At 39.8% G+C, this 13,880-nt stretch overlaps 1 protein-coding gene across 7 annotated transcripts in view; it reads right to left on the reverse strand.

Moving 5' to 3' along the window:
• Window positions 1–1,350: 1,350 nt before the first annotated feature.
• myo3a (myosin IIIA) overlaps window positions 1,351–13,880 on the reverse strand; it is a 72,341-nt gene continuing 59,811 nt past the window's right edge. For all 7 annotated transcript variants that reach the window (XM_046032063.1, XM_046031976.1, XM_046032392.1 and 4 more), the window contains 5 exons: window positions 13,729–13,873; window positions 9,314–9,405; window positions 7,214–7,254; window positions 3,124–3,369; window positions 1,351–2,043 (listed from right to left, as the gene is read on the reverse strand). In XM_046032063.1, the coding sequence (XP_045888019.1) occupies window positions 1,929–2,043; window positions 3,124–3,369; window positions 7,214–7,254; window positions 9,314–9,405; window positions 13,729–13,873 (639 nt within the window). In that variant the 3' untranslated portion in view covers window positions 1,351–1,928. The remainder of the gene's footprint in view (window positions 2,044–3,123; window positions 3,370–7,213; window positions 7,255–9,313; window positions 9,406–13,728; window positions 13,874–13,880) is intronic.

Here is a 13,880-nt window from a genome sequence, read left to right on the forward strand (position 1 = left end):
CTAAATTTCACGTCACAACAGATATCCCATCGTGATTCACTTTAGGACATGACGAACTGCGTTGCGTCGTGCGTCGTGACTCCATACATCCCCTGCATCTTGTCCCCTGCGTGCTGAACTCTCCCTCCATACAGACTGTGAATGCCAACTAATTCATCTGGCCAACATTTGCAGATCCAGCCTATTTCTTGAAGACCGGCGGCTCTAACCGCCCACCCCCGTTGGAGGAAGCAGCGGGGCGAGGAGACTTGGTTCAAGTACACAAAGTGCGCATGGGTTCCTCCTCTATCCTCGCAGTGCTGGAGCTCGTTACTCCATAAGTATTTATTCCTCGTTACTTGTTTCTCCACTTAGCTCTTTTTTCCCCAATCTTTTTGTGGAATACAATTGTTATCCAGGATTTTCTTTATCCAATATGTTTCCCCCTCTAAAATTAAATGAAACGCTTCTGTACTCTTTACTAGTATGAATATGGACGGGCGCTGGTTTGTAGATTGTGGATAAGCTCAGTTAAATAAAAATAAAAATAATTCCACACACTTACAGCTAGAAATCAGGCCTACAATCCAACACTTTCATGTTTCCTTATCATTTATCCATGAATGAGAGCAAACGGCGCCTGCAGGCATCAAAACCAGCCTGAGCCACATCAGTTATGATTTATGAAGGCAATCGCCAACAACCATTTAATGCTGAAAAAAAAAGACTGATTCAGATAAACTGAACACCACTGTAATATTTATGCATGCAGTTCCAATAAGTATGTGGTTCTAGAGACCTTACAATGATGGTATTAGTTATTTTAGCTTTCTCTATAATATTACAAAGTTCTAGTTATTTTAATCATAGCTCTGTAATTTGTAAAAACAACAATAGTGTTTCTTCTCTATACTCGCCCATCCCTTGCAGGTCCTGGGGAGCTGGACTCCCAGTTGTTCCTTTGCTGTCTATGTTTTTTATTTCTTATTTGCCTGTATGTAGTTTTCTGTGCCAGTGTGTGCAGTCAGCATGTTGTTGGTGATTCACTAACACTCCCTGTGGGGCTTTTCTCCTTTAAAATGTCACACAAAAGGTCAGAGGTTGAATCTCAAGAAATGCTCAAAGTCAACATGGAAAAGGCTACATGAAGAGCTGGTTTGATATCAACATGACACAGCTGCTTCTGCTTACTCCCTCTGATACACTGGACCCTTTTTACCACCAAAAACCTGCAGGAATTCAGTGTTTTCATATGAATTGTATAACTGAATATACATGCTGAATAACTGCAGATTACCATGTCCAAATGAACTCCTGTCACATGGGCGCAGCTATGCTAAATGAACGCACAACAAATTAAAACATCACAAGGAATTTGATATATTTTATGTTTAAATGAACAAAACAGAGATTATAGCAGACAGGAGAATGTACATTTCATACAACATGACAACACTGAAGCTGATTTTCCAGAGATATGTTCTTCAAAACTGGATCGAAATGCCAAGTGTTCAAGTGTGAGAGCATGGCTTTTGTATTTACACGATCTAAAGATATTTTACACAATTCTAGTTGCTTTTTAAATGGATAAGGACAACCTCAAACACAAACTAAAAAACAGGAAATTGATGAGCAAAAGTAGCTGCGTCTAGTTTACAAATTGCATAAATAAAACCTTCATTTACAGCAAGTTAAAAGGGAGTAGTATTTTATTATTTACATTTACCTTCATCCTGTCTTTGCTGCATTTAGATTAATTACACTGGTGGTGACTTACAATCAAAGCATTCATTTCTGTAACTATAAAGTTTCAACGGTTTTTAAAGAAGCTGTGATGAATCAAATACACGTACATCATATGGCATGATATATGTTAGGTTGCCACATCATGTGTATCCTGCTTTGACAGATTATGTGCCAAATGGCTTTAAAAAAGTTCAGTTATGCGTTCAGTACTGTTTGATGAGCTTTCGTCTCTGGGAGGTCTTCCTCAGTAGATGTCTGAAGTCATATGGATTCTCGTCAGCCCGACTCTCTGTGGAGGGCATTCTGGGAACAGAGTGCCTGTCAACAAATTCAACACAAAGATAAAGCGCAAAGACCACCACCAACAACAACAAATAAAAAAGAGAGAGAGATGAAAAGATTCATGTCCAGGAGGAAGATTTCATATTGTTTATCATCTTGAACAATGATTTATCAAGTGCATGGGCTGTCTGAAGCAATGGCCAGGCAGGACTGGAAAACAGATGAAATGTGAACATGGATTTGTCACTATGTGTCTAACTGGAATGTGAAATGCATGTGTGGTATAACAGCAACGTTCAAATACCTCACATTTTCCATTCTCACATATAATAGATCAGTGTAGGATCTTTCCCTCTCAGATAACTAAAACCCTGTATCCTTTAATTAGCAGCAGGGCTGTGTAATCCACCTTCAGTCTTTAATTTGAGGCATTGTCAATTAAAATTTTGAAATTAAATCTTCAAACACAATTTTTTCTTAAAAGGCAGGTTATTTTTAATAACAATAACTGGATTATTATGGGGATATCTCAGTTCATGCTTTCATCAAGATGCATTAAAACAGTATTTGCAATTATGGAATTAGTGTGAGCATGTAAACAGGATTGAATGAGTACAACCTTTTTAATCTATTTTGTGACAAAAATGTATTTTACTGCAGGGGTGAATCAGCAGCCCTGTTTCCCTGCAGATATATTATAGTATACTGTAGTCAGTCAGTGTATGCAGGCACTAAAATCAGACAGCTGGAGAAAGATCAAGGAGACCATTCACAACCTTGTCACATGGTAACACAACTGAGCCAACTCCAGGTACTGATGAAAATGCGTGGTTGAAAAAAAATCGCGGAGTCGAGATAATTTTGTCACAAATTAAAATAACAAAATGTGCGTCATTAAAAATAGAAACCATGATAATGGTCTGCTCATATATGCATACTCATGCTGAACAGTGTTTTGGGACGCTGAGCCTCCAAAACAGGAAGTAAATGCTCTGCTGCTTTTTAAAAAGATGAAACTACTCGGAAAGTCAGATTAAAATTTGGTTTCTTCTGTATCGGCCTTTACAGAAATCAATGCTTTATTCAAATCAAAGACACAGATAACAAGGACATTACCTGTTGTCAGTGGCAGGTTTGGGAGGCTCGGGTTCAGTGACGGCCCTCTCTCTGGTCGGTCTACTGGCAGCAGCTGGTCTCTGCTCTGGAGGCGGCTCCCTGTCTGTGGACTGCCTCCTCTCTACAGAGTGCCTTCTCTCAGGCGTGCTGCTGTGCGACGTGTCCTCTGTGGAGATGGAGGGTTCAGACCTGCTGGTGGGCAGTTCCCGGTAGTAGTGGTCATCTACATCCAGCAGCTTTCCTGGACTGGAGCACAAACAGAAGTGACATAATGAAGTTAGGAGGGCGGACTTTGGTGTCAGTGAGACATTCATGTCTTGGTGACTGTTTATGTATAGCCTAATAACCCATACCAAATACCAATCTGAACTCACAGTGGTCATAATAACAAAAGACATCTGGTTCTATGTCCCTTTAGATGCAAATACAGTATCTCACAAAAGTAAGTACGCCCCTCAGATTTTTATAAATATCTGATTATATCTTTTCATGTGACAACAATGAAGAAAGGACACTTTGATACAATGTAAAGTAGTAAGTGTACTGCTTGTGTAACAGTGTAAATTGGCTGTCCCCTCAAAATAACACATCACACAGCCATTAATGTCTAAACCGCTGGAAACAAAAGTGAGTACACGCCTAAGTGAAAATATCCAAATTGGGCCCAATAAGCCATTTTCCCTCCCCGGTGTCATGTGACTCGTTAGTGTTACAAGGGTTCAGTTGTGAATGGGAAGCAGGTGTGTTAAATTTGGTGTTATCACTTTCACACTCCCTCATACTGGTAACTGGAAGTTCAACATGGCCAGTACTTGAAGTGGGGCGGTACGCACCGGTACGCAGTACCGGCACCTCGACATTTTACTCTTTGTTGTACCGGGACATTTTCTTGCGTACCGGGACTTCTCCCAAGCTGCCGGTACTCTCCTCTGCCCTCTCCATATCAGGTTCTCTGGGCGCTACGTGACGCTCACCTGTTCCCGTTCTTGCCTACCTGCTAAACTCTGTTGGCGCAGAGAGACGAGGGAGAAGAGAAGCTCGGAGCCTTTCAAGCAGCTGTGTGCTGAATGTAGCTCGTCAATGTCACTTGTCGTGAACCGACCAATTACAGCCTGGATGGGGCGGGACATTTAAAAGTATTGACAGAGAGGTGACATTTTCACTGGGGACGCTGGGGACAGGTCAGAATCAGAATGACTACTTTGAAAGCTTTTGCTCAAAATGTTCTTAACAACAGCAACAATAAATGTTAAATAACAAATGAAACAATGGAAAATGAGAAAACATGCAATGCAATTGAAATATAGAATAAACAAATGCGCATTGGGGATGGGAGCACCTATTTTTGTCCGCTTCAAGCACTGAACATGGCATCTGATGGCAACCAAAGTGTGTCTTGCCTATAGTCAAGCATGGTGGTGGGAGTGTCCTGGTCTGGGGTTGCATGAGTGCTGCCTGCATTGGAGAGCTACACTTCACTGAGGGAACCATGAATGCCAACATGTACTGTGACATACTGAAGCAGAGCAAGATCTCCTCCCTTCGGAGACTGGGCCCACAGGGCAGTATTCCAACATGATAACGACCCCAAACACACATCCAAGAGACCGCTGCCTTGCTAAAGAAGCTTAGGGTAAAGATCATGGACTGGCCAAGCATGCCTCCAGACCTAAACCCTCTTGAGCATCTGTGGGGAAACGGAAGGTGGAGGAGCGCAAGGTCTCTAACATCCACCAGCTCCATGATGTCTTCATGGAGGAGTGGAAGAGGACTCCAGTGGCAACTTGTGAAGCTCTGGTGACCTCCATTCCCCAGAGGGTTAAGGCAGTTGTGGAAAATAATGGTGGCCACACAAGATATTTACATGATTAGATATTTACTTTGGACCCAATTTGGACATTTTCACTAAGTGTGCTCAATTTTGTTGCCAGTGGTTTAGATGTTAATGGCTGTGTGATTTTTTGAGGGGACAGCAAATTTACACTGTTATACAAGCTATACTACTTTACATTGTATCAAAGTGTCATTTCTTCAGTCATATAATCAAATATTTACAAATATGTGAGGGGTGTACTGACTCATGTGAGATACTGTATCTCCCTGAAGCTACGCTCTGGACTGCCACATGAACAGAAGTGAGAAAAAGAGATCAATAAGTCTCACACATAAACATCCGGCTGCAATTGAAAATCAGTGTCTTTGTGACTACATGGCTCCAACATCAGAACTGTCAACACTGTCCAGTGAACTGTGATGAGTCTGAGGCCCGACCTGACCTTATAACTGCAGACACACAATCATCCCGCTGATGAATCATGATGAATGTGCTGCTCTGTAGCTGAAATGAAAATGTCCCCTTGATTGTAATTATCTCCCTGTTCTCTGGAACATTGGCTGAATGAAGTGATTGACACAGCGGTGTGAGAGGAAAAACCTTGAGGATGTTGACTCCCTCAGAAGAAATTTGCAGCTTCTTACACCCAGATCTGGATCAATACTAAAAACAATCTACTAAGTAAAATTTAAGTTAGGTAAAGCTTTTAGACTAAAGTGGGTCAACATCGGGATTGTGGTTAACAAAAGCAGATTTTTTTATAGTTGTGCTATACGTTTCTGACAATAACAAGGTAAAGTTAAAGTTTTCACTTATCCAGCGAACTATCTTAATATCTATGGGATGAACTGGCATCACATTTTGCACATTCGGGATTATTAGAGAATGCATTTTAATGACTTTACGGTTTTCCTCCAATGTCACCATGAGGTTGGCCTTTGTGGTTTTGACTGAAACAACTGTAATGGACTTTGTAATAAGTTTTAATCTAATGACATTCACATCAGCTGTGCTTTGTATTTAATGCTAGTTAGCATGCTGAGGTTAGCATTTAGCTCAAAGCAATGTTGTGCCTGAAAACAGCCTCACAGAGCTGCTAGCATGGCTGTAGACTCTGAAATTTGTAGTTTTGTAGTCTGGAGTTGCTCTTTTTCTCTGCATAGGTCTGGTTCAGCCAAAAGGGAACCAGTTCAGCCCTGGCTGCTGAACCAGGGTTGGTTCAAGGGCTAGATCATCCCCGGTTCACTGCTCATGCTAACTACCTCATCTTTCCTCTGTTTATCTTCAACAAACTGCTGTTGCTGCTGTTGGAAACAAGAAATTGCTTCCCCCTGGTACAGAGGAATTTTATGAGCTCGTAATAGATTGAATCACTATTATTATGTCACATTTCTAGACAGAGGGTACAAAACAGACATGTAATAGATCATTGCTCTAATAGATCATAGCTCTAATATCGGCAATAATATATAGATATTAATGGTTCACTTTCTGATTAACTCTGCCTCCCCATTTCTCCCTTTGTATGTCTTTACTCCCATTTCCTATCATCACCTTTGTCTACTCTTCAGTTTTCACTCCTCTTACCACCCATGCTCTCCCATCTCCCATCCTCCTCTGCTGTCAGCTTTAGCCAGAGATGCTATCTTTCCTGCTGACCTTCTCATCCTTAATGATGCATGTAAACTGCTCCTGTCCATCGCTGGCTTTATTTATCTGCTAACAAATTATTACCCTTGATGTTTAGCGCTGTGTATGTGTGTGTGTGTCTTCAGACTGCTGTGATAAAGTACCCTGGCCCCTTCTCGTTCAGCCAGCCCTATCGGCCTATCTTCACCCCCTCACTCTGGGCGGTACGCTCACCTTGCGGCCTATACCACACATACATATGCATGAGGGCACACATCTAGTCACTTTTTATTTTAATTTAAAGAAATATCTGATCTGCAGGTACATTCAACAATTGTTATGAAACATCTTCCTTACCACCATACAAAATATTTCTTATGCGTAACATTAATTTCCACAGAGTATTTTTACAGTACATATACAGTATAAAGGCTAATTAATTTCACTGAGGATGTGTGAAATTTGGCAGATCGTTAAATTTGGACCCAGACACAGTGCTTATGTTGGCGCTGGGGTAGAGTCATTACTCAAGACTCTGTCTCCCAAGCAAGCCTGCAGCAGGCCAACCTCTTAAAATAGTAGTGATAGGTTGTTAAAATCATGTTGAAATAAGAACCGGACACTTACTCCTCTTTCCTGGGCTTGCGTTTATCATCCTGGACAGACCTCTGAGTGGAGAGAGACAGAGACAGATTACTACAAGTCAATCAAACACTCCTAATCTCTGTGTTTGGGTAAAGCAAAATAAATTGATTTTAGAACAGTGGTTTCCAACCTTTTGGCGTGTAACCCCTGAATACGAAGCAAAAGGTTATTTGGCCCATTACAGGCTGCATATGTTTACGTTGTGACCAGTTAGCCAAAGAGTAATTTTAGCCATGCTAGACGATGAAGCCTAATGATTTTGGTGATCCCCTGACTTGTCTTCTAGCGCCAACATGAGATTGATATCTCAGTGTTTCCCACAGGATTTTGTGAGACTATGGTGGGTGGACATCGACCCTCTAGGGGGGTCCGGGAGAACAAAACAAAAATTTGTAACTTCCCTAACATTTTATTTTATTTTTAATGGACACATGTAACAAGTTTTATACTTCCTGTAAAGACAATCCAATAAATCTTATTTCTATACAGTAGACATTGTGTTAACACCTTATTTTGAAAACTGGACTTTGTCACATGTGTATCATCCAAGTCCGACGGAATTTGATAAATTATATTGTATGTTGTGCCCATATTGCGTAAGATTTAATGGCCTCTCTTCAGGTAAGACTCTCATACTGTATCACTTTGTACAGTGAGAAAATGCCTGCCTGTCAGCTCACTCTGCTCCTTTTAACTGCATTTACCATAAAGGCTCTAATGCGTGTGCACTCCAAATTTAGCTGCTAGCTTGATCGCATTCTCACAACGCTGTATAAACCCTTAACATTACCGTAATAACCTCAAAAGAGAAGTGGTTTTCTCGAGTCGGATTCCAAAGTGTGTGAACGCGCAAGTTTACAGCAGCGGCGCAAAACACAATGTTAGACGTCTTGAATGTTAATATATTTTCAGTTCATTTTGAAACACTGTGGCCCCTTACAAAAATTTCCTATGCTATAATACCATACAATTTCTGCGGTATTTGTACCTCATGTTCCTGTGGTACTGTACCACACAGGACATGTACTGTGTGGTAAATGTATGGTATAGTTCAAAAGGTTCTGTGATACATTACCGCAGAATTTGCTTTACCTGTGGTACTGTAAGGTCGTACCACACGAATACCATAGGAACATTTTCTAGTACCACAGGAAATTTTTGTAAGGGGCGGGCCACCATAATTTTGGTAATTAATGGGAAATACTGTGGTATCAGGAATTTTTTTTTATTTGTCCGACACTTTGGTTTATGACGAAATACCTGTAAAACTAATGACATTCCCATCAGCTCCAGCTTACGTTAGGTGGTCAACATGGTACTCATACATACATACATATGTATGTGCATACTCGCTAAGCATCAGATTATTAGCAATATCAGCGTGAGCATGTTAGCAGGGTAGTGTTAGCATTTAGCTCAAAGCACCGCTGTGCCTCAGTACAACCTCACAGAGCCACTAGAGGGGCTGTAGAGTCTCTGTTGATCAAATCTGAACTTTTTTTACAACTAAAACAACTAAAACAACTAATTTTATTTATTTATTTATTTATTTTTACATGTCATCAGATTTGTATGGGAGTAAGTTATTATTTTGTGTGCTTAAACAATTTTAAAGTAATAAAAAGCACAATTATTGCTACAGTTTTGTACTCTATCAAATTTCTGGTCATTATTAATTGATTGAAATATTGATTAAATGCATTACACTCTATCTACTGTATAGAACTAGGTCAACTAAACAGAAGTGACGGCATTGTAAACAAACCTTAAGTGCTGCAAAAAGAGCAACTTTGCGCTGAGCTATTGTTCGCTGAAATTATGACACATTACATTAACAGTTACATAATAAGAACACTGAATAAAAGAGAATTGCCTTTAATACAAAAAATGCTCAAGAAACTGTTGTACAAAGAAACTCTACAACATACTTTTCCAGACAACTCTTGAATTGGGAGCATATGCACTTAAGAGTACTACAGAAAGAGAAAAATTGCCAATCAATAGTGCATTGTGAAAGCCAATAGCTGGGGAAGTATTACACATGGCAGCAGAAATCAATCTCCATCTTTTTCTGTGACTCACATGAATCAAGGTGTAATAGGTGGAGTCCTCTGGTGTGTTGAGGGTCTTCGGCTGCTGGGTCCTGCGGGGGGTCCTCGACAGTCTCTTGTCAGCTGAGAAGCAACAAAGATGGTTAAAAACATCAGACAGCGGGTTTAACTGTAAAAACTACTCTTTTTGTTGCACATGAATGGACACTTGAAGGGAAAACAGAACCTCACATTCATTTAACTTATTTCTTGTAGAGCAAGTTTTTTATGTTTACATTTTTCCACAGGTCGCTGGGATTTTGTGTTTTGACTTTTTGGTAGTGTTGTAGTACTCGAGACCGGTCTTTGTCTTGACCACTTTTTGATGGTCTTTGTTTTGTCTCGGACTCGACCGCATTTGTACTTGGTCTTGTCTCAGTCTCGGACGTTGAGCACTCATATTTTTTATTTCAAGACCATAATTTTTGGAATATCAATAAATTGCTTTTGCATTCAGCAACTGATTTATTTGTTGATATCCTAACTTTGATTGGATGTAAAACTTATTACTTCATATGCAACCACTAACGCTAACTAAAAATGTGTTGTTACTGTTAACGACTGCCACCCCTCCCCGCAATGGTAAACATGGAAAAAGAGTGTTGAATAAAAGATGCTTACGTTGATTTCAGCTCTTAGTGTTTGTAGTGGGTGTTTTAATGGGAATGTGGATCTTTCAGATCAATTTGAGAAGTACCTATGATCTCGTTCCACATCTTATTGTGTCGTGTAATGTGGGGAACTGGTCTTGGTCTTGACTCGGTCTCGCTCGGTCTTGGTCTCGACTTGGTCTCAGCCCCTAAAAGTCTTGGTGTTTTCTCGGTCTCGATAAACTCTGGTCTTGGTCTTGACTTGGTCTCGGTTTGGGCGGTCTTGACTACAACACTATTTTTTGGTACTCATGATTTATTCTCTTGGTCTTTTTGTGAATAAATTCCATGGATGTGGTTGTTTAAAATGTGTTTTTCTGTTGTTAGTTTAGGTCAGTTTTAGTGTTGTTCACCCCATAGGACCGCCTCCATAGAGTGGAGCGTAACAACAGGTATAAGAAAAATACAGTAACATAATAAAATAAAATTGTTTTTTAAAGGTCCAGTGTGTAATATTAGGAGGATCTATAGAGAGAAATGCAATATAATATAGATAACAACGTTTTCAGTGGTGTATAAACCCTACATAACCATTCTGTTACCTCAAAATGAGGGTCCCCTTACATGGACGTCGCCATGTTGCGCCGCCATGTTTCTACGGTAGCCTAAACGGACAAACCACTCTATAGAACGTGTTTCATCACTACGTTGAATATGTAAAAAGGAGGAGGAGGAGGAGGAGAAGAAGCTGGAGAAGACGACGTAGAAGAAGAAGAAGACCGGTTTATTAGAAATAAGGAAAAAGTGAAATTTGGATAAATGGAGGACATCGACGGCCCTTAAACCCCTAGGCCACCAGAGCACCACGAGGACTTTGTCTTAAAATATGTAATCCTAAATAAAAGCAGCACAACATCAAACAAAAGTGTCTTTCTTGGTTTTCTCCCACAACTCTGTGCTAAATTATTTGTAGTGCTTTGTCAGCCCAACCTCCTGCATGTCCAACATAAATTGGAGTGAAGGTGGTGATAATGTCTGACTTGATGTGAAGTGATCTGGTGTTATTTTTTACCCACTGCGATGGGATTCAGAGGAAGTTGGCTTTGGCTCATTTAAAAGGACGTCAACATCAAGGTCGACAAGTTCGAGAGCCGGTGGGCTCATTACACATGGTTGGTTTGATTACTGGAGACACTATTGAGTGTGATCTGACGCCATGCTGACCCCCTTATACACACTACAGTTTAATGCTCAGGCCTTTTGCCAGTTTTTAAATAAGAGATTATGTGAAACAACCTTTGACACAAACCCTATAACTTTGTGACGATGTTTGATTCCCAGCAGTGTATTGAACACAAAGACTGACGTGTGTTTGTGACCAGCTGAAGCAGCTTTTCATGCATAACAGCTTCCATACTGTAGTGGCTAGTTAGCAATCTATCATATTTGTGGCATGTGATATTGCAATTATTATCATATCACAATGACCTTTGCTCGTTGCTGATTATTAATCACTGTTCATACAAGAGGAAAACACATGGCAAAAACAATCCATCATGTGCAGGACCTCTCAGGTGAAGGAGATGAAAAGTTTGTAATATTATTAAACAAGTCCATTTAAAGGTCATTCTGTTTTGCTCAAACAAGAAAAGCCAATTTCACACACTCTTATTAATTCCTGCCATAATTGTTGGAAACGCTTGCTCACAAAACGGGATTAACATTTGATGACCTTTTCCCATGAAGAACAGTGTGACTGACATTCCTCTACTTTCATTGTGTGAGTCACAAATTATTCTGATTAAGTTTATTATGTCAATGAAATGTATGAGGACAGCTTAGGACTGTCGATGGAGAAATGACCTAGTGGGGCTGAAAAGGATCATTTTGTAGGGAGCTGCGGTGGCCCTTTGGAAATAACACAGATAATTCATTGTGCTTTTACCTGAGGCAATGTGCTGTGCTAAAGAAAAACCTGTAAAGGGCAAACATGCCCAGATTAAAGGAACTCTGCTCAACTGGAAACTCTATGTGGAGTAATGTGTGTTTAACATATAGGGATAAACAATATGCAAAAAACAAAACAAAAAAACATCATATTGTGATTATTTTGGTAGATATTGCAATAGTGATATGAGTCGCAATTATAGTGGGCGGGGCGTCTCTATAGCACCACAATGCTTCATTTTAAAGGTCCAGTGTGTAAGTTTAGTGGCATCTAGTGGTGAGGGTTGCGAATTGCAACCAACAGCAAATTCACCACTCATCCCTCCCTTTCCAAGCACGTAGGAGAAACTACGGTGGCCGACATGCTCTGTCATTCTAAGGTAATAAAAACATAATGGTTCATTATATAAGGTCTTTATACAACCCTGAAAACATAGTTATGTATTATCTTGCATTTCTGTCAATAGATCCTACAAAATATTACACACTGAGCCTTTAAATGGTATGTTGTGACACTTTTTACCTTTTTCAAAAAATTGTAACTCCTGTGATTTAGATATTGCCATTTTGCAATTTTGATAATATTTCGATAAATTGTTCAGCCCTAGTAAAGTAGGTGTAAAAATTTTATTAAAATAGATTCCGATAGAAGCAGATCCAAAAGCGCACCTGCAACTGCATGTAAATTAATTTCACTTTAAGAATTTGTTGGGACATTTTAGGAAACGTGCTTATTCACTTTCTTGCTGAAAGTTTGATGTGAAAGCGCAAAACAGTTCTCATGTTTGCACACTAAAGGTTAAAGCTAGAGCCAGGAGACGGTTAGCTTACCTTAGCTTAACATAAAGAGTGGAAATGGGGGAAACAGGTAGCTGGAGTCCGTTTAAAGTTAACAATCAGCCTACCAGTGCCTCTAAAGCTCCATAATTTACATGTTATGTACTCCTTACAGAACACTGATTTCTTTCATTAACACATTATTTTCTACCATATCTGTGCATAGCAACTACACAGTGTTTAAATGCTGATCAGACAGATACCATTTCAAAAAATTAAAAAAAAGATAGTGTAAGCCTACACACTATTTACTGTCATAAAACCTAAAATCAAATGAATGTAAGAATAATCATGATGCCAGTCAAGGTAAGGCAATAGTTGATATCATTGCATAATTATTACATTATTTTGCCAAGACACCAGAACCGGCTGTGACATTTTAGCTGCGAAGACGGTGAACTTTCAATTTGCTGTCTCCTCCCCCGCTGCTCACCACTATGAAAGCAATTACACCTATCACCTGTGCAAATCAGATTTTATTTTTGATGACACATTGGGTAGGGAAGAACTTCCTGTTCTGGCACTTGACTTTCCCAGGTTTCCTGATCTAACTGAGCCTCACAAGAGAGAAAAGAGAATGGCGTTCGGCGAGAACATCTGTGAGAAGACGGTAATGAAAATCTTTTTCTTTTTTTACATAAAGAAAATAAATGGAAATAGCTGACACACCACCTTTAACTCTGAAATAATAAATACTGGATAAATCCTGTGTGTTTACAATCAAGGCTTGAACATAAGGCTTTCTTATTATTTTTAGAGTGGCAGGAAATGACACAGGCGCACTCTGACGTTAGTTGTGTGTCTGTGATGGATAACCTCAGTGCAGCAAAATCAAAAAAGACTCTGCTGAAGGATGGATACACCAAATGAATAGATACATTGCCTCCTTAGACAGGCAGCCTATCTTAACTATCTGATGATTCCAGGCTTCAGAAAGAGAACCGAAAATGCATTAACCTCGGGTCAATCTTACATGCATTATATTTATTGCTTTATAGTCTGTTTTTCACAGAGACAATCTCAATTATCTTACTTGATTGGTGATTCTGGGGAGCATAGCCATTGATTGCTTTTCCTCTTACAAACATGCCATTGTTCTCTGGGTTTGATTGATGGGCCTGGATGATCTCATTCAACTTCTGCTGCAGGGCCAGAAAGTCCTGAGAAGTTTTTGTGATCTGTTGA

The sequence above is a fragment of the Micropterus dolomieu genome, linkage group LG01 (assembly GCF_021292245.1).
Source record: "Micropterus dolomieu isolate WLL.071019.BEF.003 ecotype Adirondacks linkage group LG01, ASM2129224v1, whole genome shotgun sequence".
NCBI lineage: Eukaryota > Metazoa > Chordata > Actinopteri > Centrarchiformes > Centrarchidae > Micropterus > Micropterus dolomieu.